Here is a 17107-nt window from a genome sequence, read left to right as displayed (position 1 = left end):
TCTGATGGTGATGTACTGACTCTGTTAATTACTTTAAAAAAACTCTGTTAATGAGTCCCACATTATTTGACGAGCAACTAATCGCTTTTATTATTTTTCGAAAGGGGGGCAAAATATTTGCCTCAGATTCATTAATTAAGAGAGAGTAACAGAACAACAAGCCAAAGCAAGACAAGAAAAAAGACGCGAAAAAAGCACGCTCCGAATCAAAGCCCTCTCCCTACATCAAGGAGGCCAAATGTCGAGCACCTGCAATCACCTAGTTGGCGGCGCCAAGTTTAATCTTCGCTAGGATAGCCGACAGCAAAGACGAGTGCCCCCTGAAGATAAGGGCATTTCTCTTGTTCCAAATCTCCAAGGACACAAGCATTGTCAAGGAGGCTAAGGATCTTGAATGGTTATTCATTTTGGTCCATCGACTTTTAACCGAGGTCTCCGCGCTCCATTGAGAGGTAAGAACGGAGGAGAGACCAAGCAAATTGATCAGCATGTCCCAAAACTGGTCTGAAAACCTGCACTTTAGAAATAAGTGGGTCGCTGACTCTTGGACTTGCTTACATAGTGACCTGCTCGAGTGGCACTGATAAGGGTTGGGCAACTTGGGCAGGTGACCCTTTTCGGCGGCATCGACGATCGTCCTCTTCTTTGCTTGGATTAGGGGGATGAGTGGTTCAGGTCAAGATGCGACCTGTGCAGTTTCACTCTCTTCAAGCATTTTTCTCCCACAACACAAGTAGGCCGAAGGTGCCCATTGTATCAGGAGACGGCTAGCATGAGTGTAGGTGCCAACCGGTAGAGATGATGGATGGTGACATGGTGGATTCAACAACAAGTGCATTTAATTTCTCTAAGGTGAAAACCCATTATCTTGTCTTTTGGTTAGATCAGGCGGCCCATGTCCTTGTTGATGGTGTTAACTTGACGTTAGGCATGTTAATCCTAGTTTGACCCGTTTGGTCAGAGGAACGAACGGCCGTCCCTTCTTGATGACCGTCATTTATGTTTATTCATGTTATTTCAGTTGGTGGATTTGGTCCTTGGCAATTGGTTTGTGGTAGAGGTGGCGGAAAATTACATGGTTATTGCCTCTGAATTTTTCTTTTCCATTTGGCAAGCTGATTTATTCGGCCTCTGATATTGATGCTGGGCATCTTGCTAATAAAACACGGCTGTGTGCATTCAAGAACGCAGAGTATGGGAGATTTTGTCGTCCTTGTGGGAAGAAAAATCCTTGAAATTCTGACATGATAGAATTAACTGTGACTTTCGAGTTCCTGGTATTTTCTCTTTAACTGCTACGAGTAATTTGGTACAGCCTTTATTCCTCCATCAACAAGGTTTACTTTACCTCGCGGCATACGAGGTTAGCATTTCTTTCGAACAAACAAGGTTTACTTTATTCTTCGTAATCCGATAGAAGCTTCTTCTCTTTATATTTTGGGGTAGGCTATCCCTTGGTTCTTGTTCTTCAATGCTTACGCACATAGGGACCTTCTTGAGCCAGCTGTGTAACTAGTTAGGGGACAGCAGTAACAGCAGTGGCAGACAAAAAGCCTAGCGAGTAAAACACTGAGCAATCCTACTGCTCTTGAGGGAGACTGGGGGTACCGTGGTTTGGAGATTCCACTCCCCAGCAATGAGAAGCGTGCATGCAGATCTCAAGGCAAAGAATTCACTTCTGGGCAGTACTAGTAGGACGCTAGTACTTTGGACTTGCTAGGCTATAGGTTATGTAGCGGAAAATGCCTGTTTCTCTTAGCACAGATATATACAATCTGAGACCAAACAATATTGTGCTTATATTACCAATGTCACTATACAACAATGAGAGTCGTGCGACTAATTTCTCACCTGCGGGCCTGCGGCGCCCTTCCTGCATCCATGCGTGGTAGACGTCATGACAAGAAAAAGGATACACGAACACCTGAAAATAGATAAACTGAATCGACTTCGCTCTCGAAACGGAGTTGGATTCAGCTTGAGCTCACCTGGAACGTGAGACTGTCTCTAGGGATCAACGGGTCAAGGACGGATTAGTATCGGATCACTGCGGAATTCGTCCTCTTCCTTCCACTCACAAGAACATGGGGATACCCCTCTGCATTAGTCCATTTGTCCCCATGCAGCAGCTAGCGTCGAGTCCCAAACGAGGGTCCCGTTCCATCTCGTGGCCGTTAGCTACTCCTCGCTATCGCCTTTGCTAATGTTCCGGGATAACAACAACACGGCATGATTACATGCAACCACCGCCTTCACATCAAGCGACTATGGGACTACAGCCGTTGGATTCTCGCAGCATATCTGGTGTCGGGTTAATTAGAGGCCGAGGATCAAACTTCAAACGCGCCCCGAATGTCGTCTGTTGCATTCTTCTTAACATTACCGCATTTAATTAGAGTTAGACTAATGGCAATTTTCTGTATAACTCCTACACTTTGAAAGGGCCTCCCGTTTCTCCTCGAATACCCGATAACAGTATTAATTCAGACGGCCCTTGGCCCTACTGCACCACCTGAATCTGCACGAAGGATTCGTACGGGTGCGTCCCATTCCTTCAGTACGAGCGGTTCGCGAGTCAACATACATGTGCATGCACAGGGCTGCTGAACAGTTGAAGCTTTCCCCCTGAATCGATCGGTCCCTCGGACCTATCTTCTACTATCTCGCGCATACAAGAAATCCAGTGTTTACTGTTGCAAGAAGCTTCGACTTTTGCCCCGTCGTCAGAGGTGACAGGATCCGAAGCCAATCAACGGTGATGGGCACGTCCCAATCTGTCTCCCGATTTACAGCTTCAACGCAACGCCGCAGACGATAGACATAATGAACTTACCATATGGCCCGTTTGTTCCATGAACAACAAGCATGGCGATGTCCTGCAATTGCTGCTCCTCGCCGTTATGATTTTCCGCAGTTCTTGCCGCCCAAGATCGAGCCATCGACTGGGTTGGGTTTAGAGGGTTTTTGGGGTACCCCGGTACTCCAATACGAAAACAGAAGTACCAAACAAATCTGACCGCCCAAGTGAATGGCAAACTTGATATTTGCCAAAGGGTAGAACGGTACTTTCAGTTATCCCGGTAATTACAGGCGAAAGAAAGGGAAAATTGCATCGATTTGGGCCGGCGGCAGCAATGGAGGTCCCGTCAGCAACCTGATCGATGATTCTCGCGGTGGAGGACGTGGAGGGGAGGACGCCGGAACGTAGACGAGACAGGAGCAGAGGCGGAGTTGGAGCTAGTCAGAAGAATTAATATTGAGCTAGCAGATGTATTCGTTGCAAGAACAAAAAAGCTATAGATCGATTCATGGAGTCATCTCCTCATCTAGCTCCGACAGAAAGAGCGCCCATGGCTGATTAGCTAGATCCATTGTGGCGTCATCTCTCTCTCTGCTCCGCCCGCGCAGCGCCCAGCCCAGCGGCACCACCCCGCGACTACAGAGGTCATGTCCAGCAACGTCCCGCTGTGCCCGACAACGTCTATGTCCGCAACTGCGGCGAGCGACGGCGGCGCCGTTCGGGCCGCCCGCGGGCTTTCGTCTATTTGTCCGGTTAGCAGGCGCGGCGGGCTCGTCTGCGCAGGCAAACACGCACGATGCCTTTTTCTTTCTTAATTACGATTTTGCCCTCCGAATCAAGATACTCCGGTGGTTTTCGACTCGGTACTCCGTGCGATTGACGAGGGAGTACCAGATAATACTGGTCACCAGATCAAGGCAAACAAACGGTTTATATTAAATCCGGGGTACCGTAAAAGAACTCTGGCTTTAAGCTCACGCACGAGAACGCCTGCCAACTACCTGAACTATGACTTCATTGGATCGAGATTCAACAGGGCAATGGCATGGCAAGCGCCAGAGGCCAGCTCTGCAGATCCGGCCAGTGTGAAATGTTTACTCAAGAAGCTAGTCGCAGATCGCAGCAGCTTCCTACAAGCATCTACGCAAACCTGACAAAAGGCACTGCAGCTGCAAGCTGCAGCTATACACATCGGGCATTTACGACGCTCTCGGATCAGAGGTCTTCAATGGTGCAGTGCCGCACTGCCGCCCAGTGATTAGCCAGTGAGGGGCTTTAACTTTGAGGCATCACATCCGAGAGCCCAGAGCAGAAAAAAGGCAGCAGCAACAAAGCATGCCCGGAGCTTAATTAACTAACTGGAACAAAATGATTTCGACGGTGAAATTCACAACAGATAAAATGACTGAAATGTGAAGATAAAATGACCGAAATGTGAAGAGATTGACACAACGGACAACACACCAGTCACCAGGGCTTCGTGATTCATGTCACAGTTGGATGACTAGGGTCCTTAAAAGGATTTACAATGTGCATTGTCACTACGGCCCTTTACAGAAAGAATTCAATGGTGTCCCTTTTGGTACTGTCTAGATCGAAATGTTTACCACACACACACACACAAGTCGCAGAGTGAGCGCCATCAACGTGACGGTGCAAAAGTAACCTGACGGTCGTGCTTTCGCTGCAAAAGTGAGCAGCCCACTGTACCAGATTGACATAGACAGTAGAGTTTACTTAAATTCATGACACGCCACGTACTTGCTACAAAATGTGTATTGCCCAAAGCTTTGCTTCTTTTTATCAGAAAAAGGAAGAAGAAACGCTTTGCTTCTTTGCTCCTTGATTTGACACGGTCCTTAAAATAATCAGAGGTTTACATTTCAAAAGGATACTGCTAATAATTTTGGATCAGGAAGGCATGACAAAACATGCAAACGGAAGGTAAGCGGAGGACGGTGGGGTAGACAGAGGAAGGAACAAAGGATCCTGAGAAGCAAAGATGGCGCCAATGATTGCAATGATTAGCAAGGCACTACTACTCTCCGTACTACAATAACAAACAACTACTAGTACGAGAACGCATCATCATGCATGAAGCCATGAACAGAATGGAGTGGGGGTTGAGAGATTGGCATCAGGTGTGGGGGCTTGTGGGGAAAGGCCTCTTGTACCATGGCCACCTTGGCCCTAGCAGATTGCTCGAGAGATCGACGGATGGACACATTTATGAATGAAGGCCCCAGGCACTACAGAACGCGGAGACGAAGGTACTCGCCGGTGCTTGGTCGCACGTCGTGCGCGCGGTTCACTCATTCAGGTGATCGCTTCCCGGGCCGGCCTGCGGTGGAAGTGGAATCACTCGTGAGAAAAGGCCGGCCGCGAACGCGAAGGGATAACACAAAATCTGAAGGGAAACGCATCTTTCTCCTTAGGCGTGCGGGCTAGCTGCTGCGCACAGCGTATCTGCTGTTTTCCATGTTTGCAGGGAATGCTTTTGGCTTGCCGTTTTGTATTCTCGTGGCAGTGGCGCGAGGTCACACGATTCACGGGTACGTTACGTACGAAGCAGCAGTTTGGCGACCAGTGAAGGCTTACTTCTCTGCAGTTCGAGGGGCAGCGCTGCGGGTGGGCTTTCAATTCGCTCGGACGGCCTCCCACGTTTTGTCACGATCCCGTTACAGGGAGGACGACGGTGGTGGTTACAACAGTACAGTCGGCACAGAACGCCGGCCTCTCTTTTTTTTTGTATATTTGACAATACCATCGTCACGTAGTAATTTTGTTCCTTGTCAATGAGGAATGAGTGCAGATTTTAACACTTGTCAGATGTGGCTGGATGGTGTTTAAAATCAAAATATAAAAGGAAGGTGCCAAAAGGACGTCCAGTTGAAGCAGTAGGCACTAGGCAGTAGTGCACCGTAAAACTATGAAATGGGACCGAACACAAATAGCACAAGACGTGACAAGACAGTTAGTTTGAGACTATTTTTCGAAATCCATCGCCATTGAGAAACTCTAGACAAAGAATCAGGTAGACTACAGAATCTGTAGCATTATCATTTCAGTTTCAGGTCACAATAAGCCACAAGACAACAGGGAGCAGTAGGCAATCGAAAACTGTAGTTTAAATACAATGTTCCTTTCAGGTATAGTACAACGAATAGTTTTACACTGCAATCAGGAGACAGTTTCCTCAACTTCAATGCGACATGCATGAACAAAGCTCGTATGCAAGGCTGCTACATACATATTGCAGAAATGTACAAGAACAACCCTCACTCAGCTTCAAACACAAACACCTCAATCTGAAAAATCAAGCCTCAACCTGCAAACCAATCAACCAAAATCCCCGTTCAGAAAATCTATCAAAATCCACTTCATGTCAGGTGGTGTCTTCCCCCTGGTCTTGAAAATCCACTCCATGTCTCCATCCCACTCTCCTTAATTGGGATGAGCTACCAGAAGTTGTATGTATCTCGCTTTATTCTGTGTTTTCTTCATCCTATAAACAAATCAATCCCAACAAAGCCAGACTCAAACCACCCGTCATCACCGCCAACCACGGCAGTGCTTGTCCATTATCAATTAGTGGATAAGGGCAGGCAGTTAGGTCCATGGTTTGTTCCAAGAAAGCTGTAAAAACAAGCCTTCTTGGACATCTAAGCTCACACCATGAAAAAGGAGGTACCGGACATGCTTAGCTCCAGAAGAGGTAGAACAAAATCAGCGCAACCAGCGCAAACAAAATCTGGTCCCTGAAAGAAACCGTCTTGGGACGGTCAATGCACCTAGCGTGCCGACCAACCTCACAAAGAGGAAGGTCTCCTGGAGAATACAAGAGTTCCAGAGAAATGAACGGGCTTGGTTCATCGGTCAGCTCAAATAGTATCTCGCCAACGGCGCTCTTGAATTCCCCATTGGACCATTCCTGAATTCAGAGCAGACAATGTCATACTCCACAGTTTAAGTTGGAACAGAACATACTTCAAGGGCAAACATGGGCCAAACTATTCAAGCACTGATCTTGCTTCACACTTGGTGCAGAAGAATAGAAGATTATAGCATAAATGAGCCAAATTTTGCAGTATGGAAAATATTTTGTTTTGATCCTCCTAACAAGTTCAGTTAATGGAAAGTATATAACTAATTTGCATGATACCTGAATCTGCTTGCCAACTGTAACAAGCATAGAGCCAGCTGGTAAACTGAAAAAGGTTGACCCGACATGGTTCCGGAGGCAAATTTCCTGATCTCGTCCGGAGAGGTGGACGCTCAAAGCGTACGATTTTGGACGATCGGTGCTGCCAAACTCTGCCCAACACGTTCTCGACTTGTTACAGTTATACAGTGTTAGACACAGAACCGATGGGGCTTCTCTAGGCAGAGCAGAATCTTTCTGATCTCTGACGTTATCAGATAGAACTCTGACCACACATCTTGCAAGATCCTCCATTTTCGATGCAACAACCTCCATCTTCTCCCTAGCAGCAACGGAAGACCTCATGTCAGGAGTCAGGGCATAGATAAATTTTGAAAATCATAGCCTAACACGCTTATCAGGGAATTTATTACGTGTTCTTGTCATGAGTGGCTAGTGGAGATCGGAACAAGAAACATACGTGTGCATACATCTTAAAGATAGCCTGATGGTTTACGTATTATGAAACCACGATTGCTAAACCTGCATTTGGGGATTAGTAACTACTTCTAGCAGGTTTCTTGAATAATTTGGTCTCGGCCGAAGGAGAGACTATGGCACCAAAAAGTTCATTTCTGTTTAACTAATAGAGAAGCTATATTTAGCTCATCATTTTGTTTGTAGTGTTACTTTACAGGACATCCTTATGGGCCTTCCTCCCGTTTCATGTTTGAGGCCTTTGGCAGTCCAGACAAGCTCCATATTCTTTCTAGTCCTAAGTCAAATTGTTTGGCAATTGGCAGAACCATTCTTCCATCCCCGTGAAATGTTTCAGTTAAACGAGCAAGGCACCAAACAGTTCGGAGGTTTTTCCATTAATCGATCTCACCTCTTGATCATACATCATTATCAGGATGAATACAGATCTAACATCACACTGAAAATCTAGTACGCTCATATAGTTGGATTTTTCTGAATCTTTTCTGAATTCTGATCAAACCCAGCTTGCAAAAAAGGGCCTCTAAAACACTCATTTAATTTATTTGCAGTCTGGCCAGTCTATCTACCAAACACACTGGCGTCTAGCGCGGTAGCTCCAAATGCGGGAGACAACAAAGAGACAGCACTTACTACTACAAAGGTAGTAGCACAAATCACCTGAACACTTGATACGTTGAGCCGGGCAGTGCCGCCTGCAGAAGCCGATCCACGTCCGAGCTCACCGGCCAGAACAAGTAGAACTCCTCCCCGACCACCCGATCCCTCCTCCGGAACCACCTCCCCAGCTCCCGCTTCGCCTGCTCCGGCGCCCCGAACACCTCCCGCGCAGCGTCCACGGCATCAAGCACTTCGCCGGCCTCGATCCCCCCGGCTACGCGGAACGCGCCGGCTTCCGCGGCGGCACCAACCGCCGTTCGCGCTGCCGTCGGATCACCCGAAATTAAGGCCTTCACGGAGATTTCCGGCGCCGGAGGAGGAGCGGGGAAGTTGAAGCGCTTCTTCCGGGGCAGGGTGAGGTTGGGGACGCGCTGGGAGGCCTCGAGGAACTCGGCGAGGACCAACTCGTCGGCCGCGGCGGAGCGCACGCCGCGAGCCGTCCGGATCGGCGTCGGCGGCGGCGCGCGGGACCGGATTCGGGGCCGCCGCGGGGCCTTGGACGTCGCCGTCATACTGCAGCGCCGGTCGGTGAGGGGCCGTGAATCCTTGGAAGGTGCCTGATCGAGCTTGATCATCCAGGCTGGTGAAGGTTGCGTGGGGTTTAAAGGAAGAGTGGGGTCGCGGTGTCGTGGGCAAATTGCTGCCGTCGGATGGGGGTTGCATCGACCATCTGATGGCGGGCGTGGTTTTGAACCGTGTGGGGACGACGTGGTGGGAGGAAAGTGGAGGCAGGCAGCACGACGACTGATGACTTCTGTGAGACTGCCAGGATAGGTGGCGGTGGGGTAAGGGTGACACCATGATATTCTAATTTTACAGAATTTCAATAAGATCTTCAAATTATTTCGCTTTTGAAACAGGGATGACACTTGAAACAAGCTAGTTGAAGAGTGAAACCGTAGTGAAATTTGACCAACACTCCAGTTGTAAAATATTTGAGCAATTTGGGAGGGGCAGCACGGCCGTCACAGACAAATTCTTTCCGTTTCAAACGTAACTAAGTGCCAGTTTAATTAGACCTTCCATGGAAGAACACTTGTGTGCAACAGCGTTCGGTAGGATCCTGAATTGCATGGAAGAACACTGCAGTTATTAAGGATAAAAACTACTCCCTCCTCCGATCCATATTAATTGTCTCAAATTTGTCCAAATATGAATGTATCTATGCCTAAAAATCATCTAGATACGTGAAATATTTCACCAACAAATATGTATTGGAGGGAGCACCTCTCATCCTAAATTCTTGTTATTTTTTTAGTTCAAATTTTAAACTTGAACTAAAAAAGACAAGAATTTAAGAACGGAGCCACTCAAAAACAAGATCTCATAAATGTCAACAATCTAGAAGAAATAACAGATCCTCGAGATCAAAAAGCAGAGCATTCATCCAGAGCCAGAACGCCTGATGGAAGTTAACCAGGAAAATGCAATTTGGTTCATTCTAGGCAGTAAAAGTTCGATGAGTACGAAACCAGATGGCCATGCAAGTCTAGATCCTAGATAAAGATCAACATATTGGCAACTTGATAGGTATTTCTATGTAATAGACCGATCAAAAGCAGGACTCTAGGAAGCGACTTCAGGTGCTAGCAACATTGGGAGCTGGAGCACCAGGGATGAAACCACCAGGAGCACCACCGGGAGCACCAGCACCAGGAGCACCACCGGCAGCACCAGGACGAGGACCTTGGCCCCCAGGTCTGTCCTCCTGTAAAATAAGACATAACAGGTATCAGGCATGGCGTTTTTTAAGGTATACGATGTTCCAACAGTTGAGTGCAGCAAGAAACAGATTTCACTAGAGCGAACTAAAAACAGACATCCAAACTACACACACCCATGCCTTTTTCCAAGCATCAATTCCACAATTGAAACAGGTGACAATCCAGTGTATGACTAAAGTGATTTCAATTACACATACATCACAATTGACTTGATCAATCTATGGGCTCATCAAAGACTGCTAAACATGGGGGTTAACAAAATTAAAAGGAATTACTAGGCTTCCCAGGCACAGGTTGAAAGGCTTGTAAAGTTGTAATGTACTACCTCCGTTCCATAATTCTTGTCAAAATATTACATGTATCTAGACGCTTTTTAGGAATTGATACATCCATTTTTAGGCAAATTTGAGACAAGAATTATGGAACAAAGGGAGTAGCTGTCAAGTACAGTTAAACAAAAATGTAGAGGTGATAATAATAATCATCGGCGAATACAGTATCAAAATGAAGTCAGTAATAGTTTGACAACAAAATAATGTAAGTACTACTGGTAGAGGGTTAATACGATATTGGATAACCAACAAGAATATGCAAGGTCACAGCTCTTCTAGGAATAGCCAGGGATCGCACAAGCAAAGCTAGTGTTTCACCACTGCTGACACCTATTAGGTGAACGCCCTGTCATGAATGACCATATACAAAATACATTTCTCATCCTTAGGGACTGACTCACCGAAAACAGACAATGTATGGCAATCAGCTCCTAAGCATAAGCATGTGGTGCTAAAGATGCTACATTGTTTTACTACATAAAGTTGGCAGAATGCGATATAAACAAACCATGTTGGCAAAGTTCATAACTAATGAAAGGTTAGCACTTAGCACAAGCAGATATCCAGGCCAATGTTTGCAAGGAAGACACAGCTATAAATAACAAACACAGGAAGCTGACCAACAACTGTGCCAGCAAAACTACATGCTACTAATTAAGAACTACAATTGGAACATAAGAAAGAAGATGGATATGAATCAAGATCGAGAACCCACCCTGCGGCGGAAACGTTCAGGCGGCGCACGGTTCCTCCTGTTGGTGCGAGAGCGGACACGGACGATGTGGGCATGGATGGCGCAGGACACGCAGTGATGCACCTTGGCATAGAGCTTGGGCAGAACGTACCCTGCAAGAAACAATATTAGATGATGCCTCGAGGGCTCGATGCACGAAACTCTCATCAATTATGCAACAAACAGAACTCGACACATCTAACTCCGAAGATGACCATAGAAAACGCAAGACATTAATATCTCCAAGTTGAATCCTTGTAAGAGAACACCATGATCGGCGAACAGATCCAGCAGTTAATAGCATAAAGAAGAAATTAAGTGGTTGGGGGCAGAAACCGGACCGTCATAGACGCAGGCCTCCTGGAGATCTCTGATGGCAGCCTGCTCCACGATGTTCCTCACCTGAAACCTCTTGATTGCCTTGTCCTGACAAATCAAAGGAACCATCCATAATCAACAGATTGCTACAGCAATTCGCTCAAACGTGAGGGTACTGGAGTAGGCTATATCGATTGCTAAGGCGATCCGCACACAAGGAGAAAACATGGAACGTCGGCAACATGATCCCACTTACCTTAGGGCAGCACTTGGCGCAGTTGGAGCATCGGATGTACTTGACGTGCCCGCGGCCGTGCTTGTTGCGGCCGCCGTTGCGGCGCTTGAAGGTCTGGACCACGCAGAGATCGAACAGGTCAGAGGATCAGATAACCCAGTAGAGAGAGGTTCGATTACGGGCGGTTGGTTCTTACCATGGCGGCGGAGGCTTCGAGCTCAGAGGTCTCCTCGTCCTCCTGTTGACGGCGGCTGGGGCGGGCGTGCGCGGCGGCGGCTCTGAGGTCTCCTTCTGTAGGGTTTGGGCCCTCGAGGGGATTGCCTTATATATCCTGTAGCACGAAGCCGTAAGGAATCCTGGCTGTTCGTTCGAGATCGACGGTCGATGCTGTCAGCTGGGAAAATATAAGAGGAAGCGAAGACGCATTTTCTTTTTCTGTTTTCCTAGTTGCAAGACGGTGCGAAGAATCCATCAGTGAACCGAACAAAGAGCCGAACGGTTGCAATTGCAACATAGCGCCTTGTTTTTTCAGATTCCATAAAACCTACTGCCTCCGTTTGTATTAAAATAACGTTAAATTTCTTGAAAAATATAAATACGGCATCAATCGTCAATCACACATGCCTCATTATCGGTGAACATGTGGCCCCCTTTGTAGTATTAAAATAACACAAAAATATTAGCTTGTTTGCGATTGATAAACTCACCACGGATTATTCGCTATCGATGGCATGCCTGTCCCAAACACATCTAAATTTTTCAGTAAAATGATTAAATTTTCAACTAGAATATATAGGCATATGTTTCACCTCATAAACACATGTTTCTTTTCTTCAAAATTTGCTCAACAATATACTTTTAGCGGATGTCGTCCAAACAAAACAAAACCGCAAGTATTGCAAATGCCACAGACAAGTGGCAAGCTACCCTATGCAAAATGCAGTTTACAGTACAGTATTAGTTTTTGACTTTTTTTTTAGAACAAGCTTCAGGACTCTTCGACTGGTCAAAAAAAAAAAGCTTGAGGACTCTCCTGGGAGAGGGAGGCTTTAGAGTACCGTGGACATAGAGGGCCGCAGTACTAATGGGCTGAAAATCTAAGCCCTAAAGTTCTTGTTCGGAATAAGCTGGTCCAGCGTTGGCTGCTTCAAGCTGGGCCAGGAGTACTACTCCATGTTCAAAAAAAAAAAAGTGATTGGGGATGTGATTGCCGTTCGCTCAAAGAAAGAGGTGAAAGTGATTGCCGAAACTTGTGCTATCGGCTTGGTAAGCTTCCTAATTTTAGAAGCTCAGAACAACTCAGCCAAAGAACAACGGATAATCAGATGACACTGTATGATATACGTAAACCATAAACTAGTACTGTAGTGTTCATGGTCCCAAAAATAACAAGTTTATCCCCCACAAACATCTCCCACACATGTGGCCTGATTCGGGGATTACAACGTAACAACAAAAGGTTACAAGACACACGCACACACACCACCCTACAAATCCATAATTAATAAATCGCCTTGCCATTTTTTGCTTCACGCAAGGCTACGGCACTAAACAATGCAGAAAATGCTCAAGAACTCCATATGTAACTTATTTATCGCTACTGTCCTAGTATGAGAGAAGGGAAAGGCCTAAGCGGGTGCTAAATAATTAAGCAGCCTCGGAATGGCCGGAGGCCTCTTCTTTACTATAACGAAGAGGGTTTCCTTCTCTTGCGCAAGCTCCAAACGCAATCCATGAATCCATCCACAGACAAGAACTCCTCGATCATAACCCCCCCTGGACTGGAACAGAAGGCTAGAACTGGCCTCCTTCGAAGGTCTGTCCGAACTGCCATCCGGCGGGCGCGACGCCGTCGCTGGTTAGGGTGCGGCCGTCGCTGAGGGTGACCCTGAAGGAGAGGCTCTGGCCGTCGAGGTCGGAGTTGCTCTGCCAGTTCTGGCCCCAATTGCGCGACATGGGCTGCCAGCCGGTGCTTGAGCCCTTGATGGACACGGACTGCACGTCGCCGGCGCCGGCCACGTTGGTCACCAGCACCAGGTTGAAGTAGGAGTGGCCGTTGATGGTGAACCTGATCCCGCCCTTCTTCACGCAGGGCACCCTGCAATTCAACACCGTCAGTGAAACGGCAAAAGTTCAGTACATAAAAAAAACTGCACAGGTTTACAAGTTCAGTAACGTGGAGCCGGCCGGCCTAAACTGTTCTAAAACAAGCAAGGCGTGTCGCTGTCAGGCCATAATCACGCGGCATGGTTCTGCTACAGCGTGAACAAACACCAAATCTGCAGACTGGCCCACCTAACATGGAGCGAGACGATCGATCGACCATGCGGTGGTTCCGTTTAAGTGCCCCCAACCGACACCGACACGTACGGTGTCAAAAGTTTCAGTTTCACATGTTGTCAGGCTCTCATACCTCCTGTAGGAGACGGGGACGATGCCGGCGCGGTAGACGCCGATCTGGAGGTATGCCGGCTCGGCCATGTCGAAGTGCGCGCGCGGCGGGTTGCACCAGCCGCCGTCGTCGTTGGGCAGCGCGTAGTTTGGCGGGCAGAGGTTGGTGGCCGTGATGGTGATGCTGCCGGGACGGCAGTAGGACGGGCCGGCGTTGTCGCACTTGAGCTCGTAGCACGACCCGCACGCCGCGCCGTCGTTGAACAGCGCCGTGCTCAGCGCCGCCGTGTTCGTGCCGTACCCGGTGCTGTACAGGTTCCCGTACCCGCACGCGCCCCCTGCAGTACGGAGACACTTTCAGTTAGATATAATCGCATCGCAGATTTATGTCCGTGACTTTCAACGGTGCTGTGAGCAGCTCATTTACCCATCGTGCCGGACGCGTCGTCGCCGCCGTAGAACGTGGCGTGGGCGCTCTGCCAGGAGCCGTAGTCGGCGGCGGCTCGCCGGGCAAGGAAGCAGAAGGCGGCAGACAAGAGCAGGAGCAGAGCATTGGAGGAGGCCATTGCGATCGAAGAGCAGAGCACTGGCTTTTCCAAAAGCGGCCGGCCAAACTTACTCAAGAGGGAACCGATGGTTGCTTGGCTGTGAAGGGAAGTGTGCGCTCCCGGCGACGTATTTATAGGTGAAGCGTCAGTGCTCCTGGCCGTTGGAATCGTTAAGTGACTTTGAGGAGAAAGAAGAGGGGGACAAGAGTAGAGAGAAGCAAAGTGGGGACTGCGTATCTCCCCATCCCCCCGGCTGGGCCCTGAACCACAGCCGACCACGAGGAGCCACGACGGCGGTTAGCACATACGAATCGCTGGAACCAGGCGCACATGCAGGTGCTCGTCCGACGCTGCAACACAAATCAGACAGCAACCGGTCTCGTGCGTCTACAGGCCGGGGCCGGGGTCCAATTAGGCGGCAGACTCGAGCTTTGCACGCCCACATGGCTCTCACGAGCCATAGCCTATAGGCCACGCATGAATTTCGCGAGTCGATCGGAAACAGAAATAAAATGGATAGATAGATCGGCCCTGCTGATAAGCACAAGCCATGTGGTCGTGTGAACCTGATGGGCATGTATATCACGAACATCAATCAGGATGCCGCCGATGAATTATTTCGCATCCAGTGATCGATTTAGAAGCATCCAGTGACCTGGTCGTCAAGTTGCCAGTAGATTAATGTGAGAAGCGGAAAGAGGGCGAAATGAAATGACAACCATTCCGATCGTTCCAGAGTGTGAAGCATGTTCCTGGATGCCTAGCTTCCCCTTTCCAGCGCTGCTGAGAGCTGCTACGTACGTACAGGGATTATTCGAAACTTGCATTCTTCAGTTAACTTTCCGCTGGCTATCCTCCGATCACGCAGAACCGGTCGGTTAAATCAACCATGTTCCCGCTAAAGTAAACCTGAGATCTGCCCTGTCGGTTGCATGTGAAAACTACGGAAGGAACATCGGATTAGACAACGCAAATCAGGAAGAAGTTCTGGGGCGGGTGAATTAAAACGAGGTTTCATACTATACCCAACATGCATGCATGTCCAACGCTACCAGCCCAACACCCGGTTCTCAAATGATTAGTTCAGAGTTTAAAAACTTATGGTTGGCTGATAAGATTCTCAACTTCACATGCGTCAACATGGCCACGTCGGTGGGGCGCCTGGCCGGACAAAACTGTACTATGCAAGATTGCAAGTCGAACTCTTCAGACAAGAGCTGCAGCATGCTGCAGGCACTGAGGCACGTATGTACAAGATCTATCATTTGCTCTGACAGACCTCGATCGGCGGCATTATATATCTTTCGTCCCGCGCCATGTGTCAAACGCACCATATCTCTTGGTCCAGATCTACTTCTGATTCTGACATGTCAATTTTCGTAACCTATTGCACCTTCATGTGAGGACGAGGGATTGGGGTGTGCAGGAAACGTTGGTTAGTGGCTCATCAAACGGAAGAGACTTTGGTGCCTTGCACCAGTTCACTTGCTAGTTGCTACTCATGTGGTCTGCACGTTGTAATGCATTTTTTTAGCTTCTTTTAGTTTTAGCATCTTTTCTTAATTTGGAAGCTAGTTAGACACACTATGTTGTGTTTCATTCTTTATGCTCCACGCGGCATGTACAGGTCGTTGAACCGTATCAAATATTTGTCTCGTGCTCAAATTGTTTCATCTTCACCGTGATTAAATTGCTGGTAGATAATTAACCCGGAGAAATCACGTAGACTGCTGATCATTTCTTCTTTCGAAAAAAAAAACGACTGCTGATGATCATTCTGTTCCGGGCCAACTAAAAGAAGAGAAGAGGTAAACAATTGAGAACAGTCGACGTCTCATCATCACATATCTGTAAAGGATAACAGGATTGCGGTTAGCGTTCCTGTCATAATCTGTGCCTTTCAAAGGTAACATGCGTGCGAAGCTTCACGCTTTCGAGAAAAGCAACAGTCTCCCGGCCGAGACTAATTTAAACTAGCCCGTCTATTTCGTGACCCCACGACGCCATGTTACCTGGCACATGGCCGCCCGGGCATTACGGCCAATCTCCTGTCATTAGCGGATTCGCCTTGTCTTGGAAGCATTCTATAATTCCAAACATCATCAGCAGCTTCATGCTTTAAAAATATGTTTCTCTATTGATCGGAGCAAAGCCCATGCACAGATGTTCTGTTTGTGATGAGGCAGAGCAAAGTTGTGTCTTCTGACAAAACAAACAACTACTGCACCGTGTTCAGTTTTACTCCAGTGAGCTAAAAAGGAAAAAAATACCTGAAACCTTCAACGTTATCGCGAAAGTATGATTCAACTATCTGAACCAGGAATCGTACTACTGACCGTTTGATTCACGTTTCTCTTTATATGGAGTACTCCAGCTGGATTTCATTCTTGATTAGTTTCTTTTCTTTTTTGCGGGTGAGAACAAGATGGTTTGGAAACTATTCATGGCATGCAGCGAAGAGATGTGAGAAGTGCTGGGACGAGGAGGAGATGGAGAAAGCCCATGTGGGGAGCACACACCAAACCAGATGAGCAAATCTTGGCGTGACGGCGACATGAGCTCGGGAACTCATCGTCAAGCGTCAGCCCGAACAAAAAGAGATTTTCTGTAAATCCCGAAAGAAGGAAGCATCATGCATGCATGCCTACTCTAGATAGAATCTCGCAGTAGTACCATACTACCATGCGTATCTTCTTCCTTCTCCAACCGGCAACGGCCTCGGCGCCA

The 17107-nt window shown here is 47.8% G+C and overlaps 3 protein-coding genes across 3 annotated transcripts; all 3 read right to left on the bottom strand.

Annotated features, from left to right (window-relative positions):
• Nucleotides 1-5881: 5881 nt before the first annotated feature.
• Nucleotides 5882-8964, bottom strand: LOC100838583. The gene is made up of 3 exons (XM_010234195.3): nucleotides 8100-8964; nucleotides 6963-7284; nucleotides 5882-6731 (listed from the first exon to the last, which is right to left on the bottom strand). The coding sequence occupies exons 1-3, from the start codon at nucleotides 8672-8674 to the stop codon at nucleotides 6501-6503; spliced, it is 1128 nt and encodes a 375-aa protein (XP_010232497.2). The 5' UTR covers nucleotides 8675-8964; the 3' UTR covers nucleotides 5882-6500.
• Nucleotides 8965-9409: 445 nt separating this feature from the next.
• On the bottom strand, nucleotides 9410-11795 carry LOC100842631 (40S ribosomal protein S26). The gene is made up of 5 exons (XM_003564455.4): nucleotides 11638-11795; nucleotides 11463-11555; nucleotides 11230-11314; nucleotides 10871-11001; nucleotides 9410-9807 (listed from the first exon to the last, which is right to left on the bottom strand). The coding sequence occupies exons 1-5, from the start codon at nucleotides 11638-11640 to the stop codon at nucleotides 9679-9681; spliced, it is 441 nt and encodes a 146-aa protein (XP_003564503.1). The 5' UTR covers nucleotides 11641-11795; the 3' UTR covers nucleotides 9410-9678.
• A 985-nt stretch (nucleotides 11796-12780) lies between these two features.
• On the bottom strand, nucleotides 12781-14496 carry LOC100842115 (expansin-A2). The gene is made up of 3 exons (XM_003564453.4): nucleotides 14260-14496; nucleotides 13855-14170; nucleotides 12781-13539 (listed from the first exon to the last, which is right to left on the bottom strand). The coding sequence occupies exons 1-3, from the start codon at nucleotides 14396-14398 to the stop codon at nucleotides 13236-13238; spliced, it is 759 nt and encodes a 252-aa protein (XP_003564501.1). The 5' UTR covers nucleotides 14399-14496; the 3' UTR covers nucleotides 12781-13235.
• Nucleotides 14497-17107: the final 2611 nt, after the last annotated feature.

The sequence above is a fragment of the Brachypodium distachyon genome, chromosome 2, assembly GCF_000005505.3.
Source record: "Brachypodium distachyon strain Bd21 chromosome 2, Brachypodium_distachyon_v3.0, whole genome shotgun sequence".
NCBI lineage: Eukaryota > Viridiplantae > Streptophyta > Magnoliopsida > Poales > Poaceae > Brachypodium > Brachypodium distachyon.
This window is presented reverse-complemented; position numbering and strand designations above follow the sequence as displayed.

Coding starts and splice junctions, on each gene's coding strand:
- LOC100838583 (XM_010234195.3), bottom strand. CDS start 8,674: ATGATCAAGCTCGATCAGGCACCTTCCAAGGATTCACGGCCCCTCACC. Junction 7,285..8,099: donor TCAACGTATCAAGTGTTCAG/GTGATTTGTGCT, acceptor CGTTGCTGCTAG/GGAGAAGATGGAGGTTGTTG. Junction 6,732..6,962: donor CAGTTGGCAAGCAGATTCAG/GTATCATGCAAA, acceptor CTCTGAATTCAG/GAATGGTCCAATGGGGAATT.
- LOC100842631 (XM_003564455.4), bottom strand. Junction 11,315..11,462: donor GCGCCAAGTGCTGCCCTAAG/GTAAGTGGGATC, acceptor TTGATTTGTCAG/GACAAGGCAATCAAGAGGTT. Junction 11,002..11,229: donor GGAGGCCTGCGTCTATGACG/GTCCGGTTTCTG, acceptor TGTTTCTTGCAG/GGTACGTTCTGCCCAAGCTC.
- LOC100842115 (XM_003564453.4), bottom strand. CDS start 14,398: ATGGCCTCCTCCAATGCTCTGCTCCTGCTCTTGTCTGCCGCCTTCTGC. Junction 14,171..14,259: donor CGACGCGTCCGGCACGATGG/GTAAATGAGCTG, acceptor TCCGTACTGCAG/GGGGCGCGTGCGGGTACGGG. Junction 13,540..13,854: donor GTCCCCGTCTCCTACAGGAG/GTATGAGAGCCT, acceptor GTTGAATTGCAG/GGTGCCCTGCGTGAAGAAGG.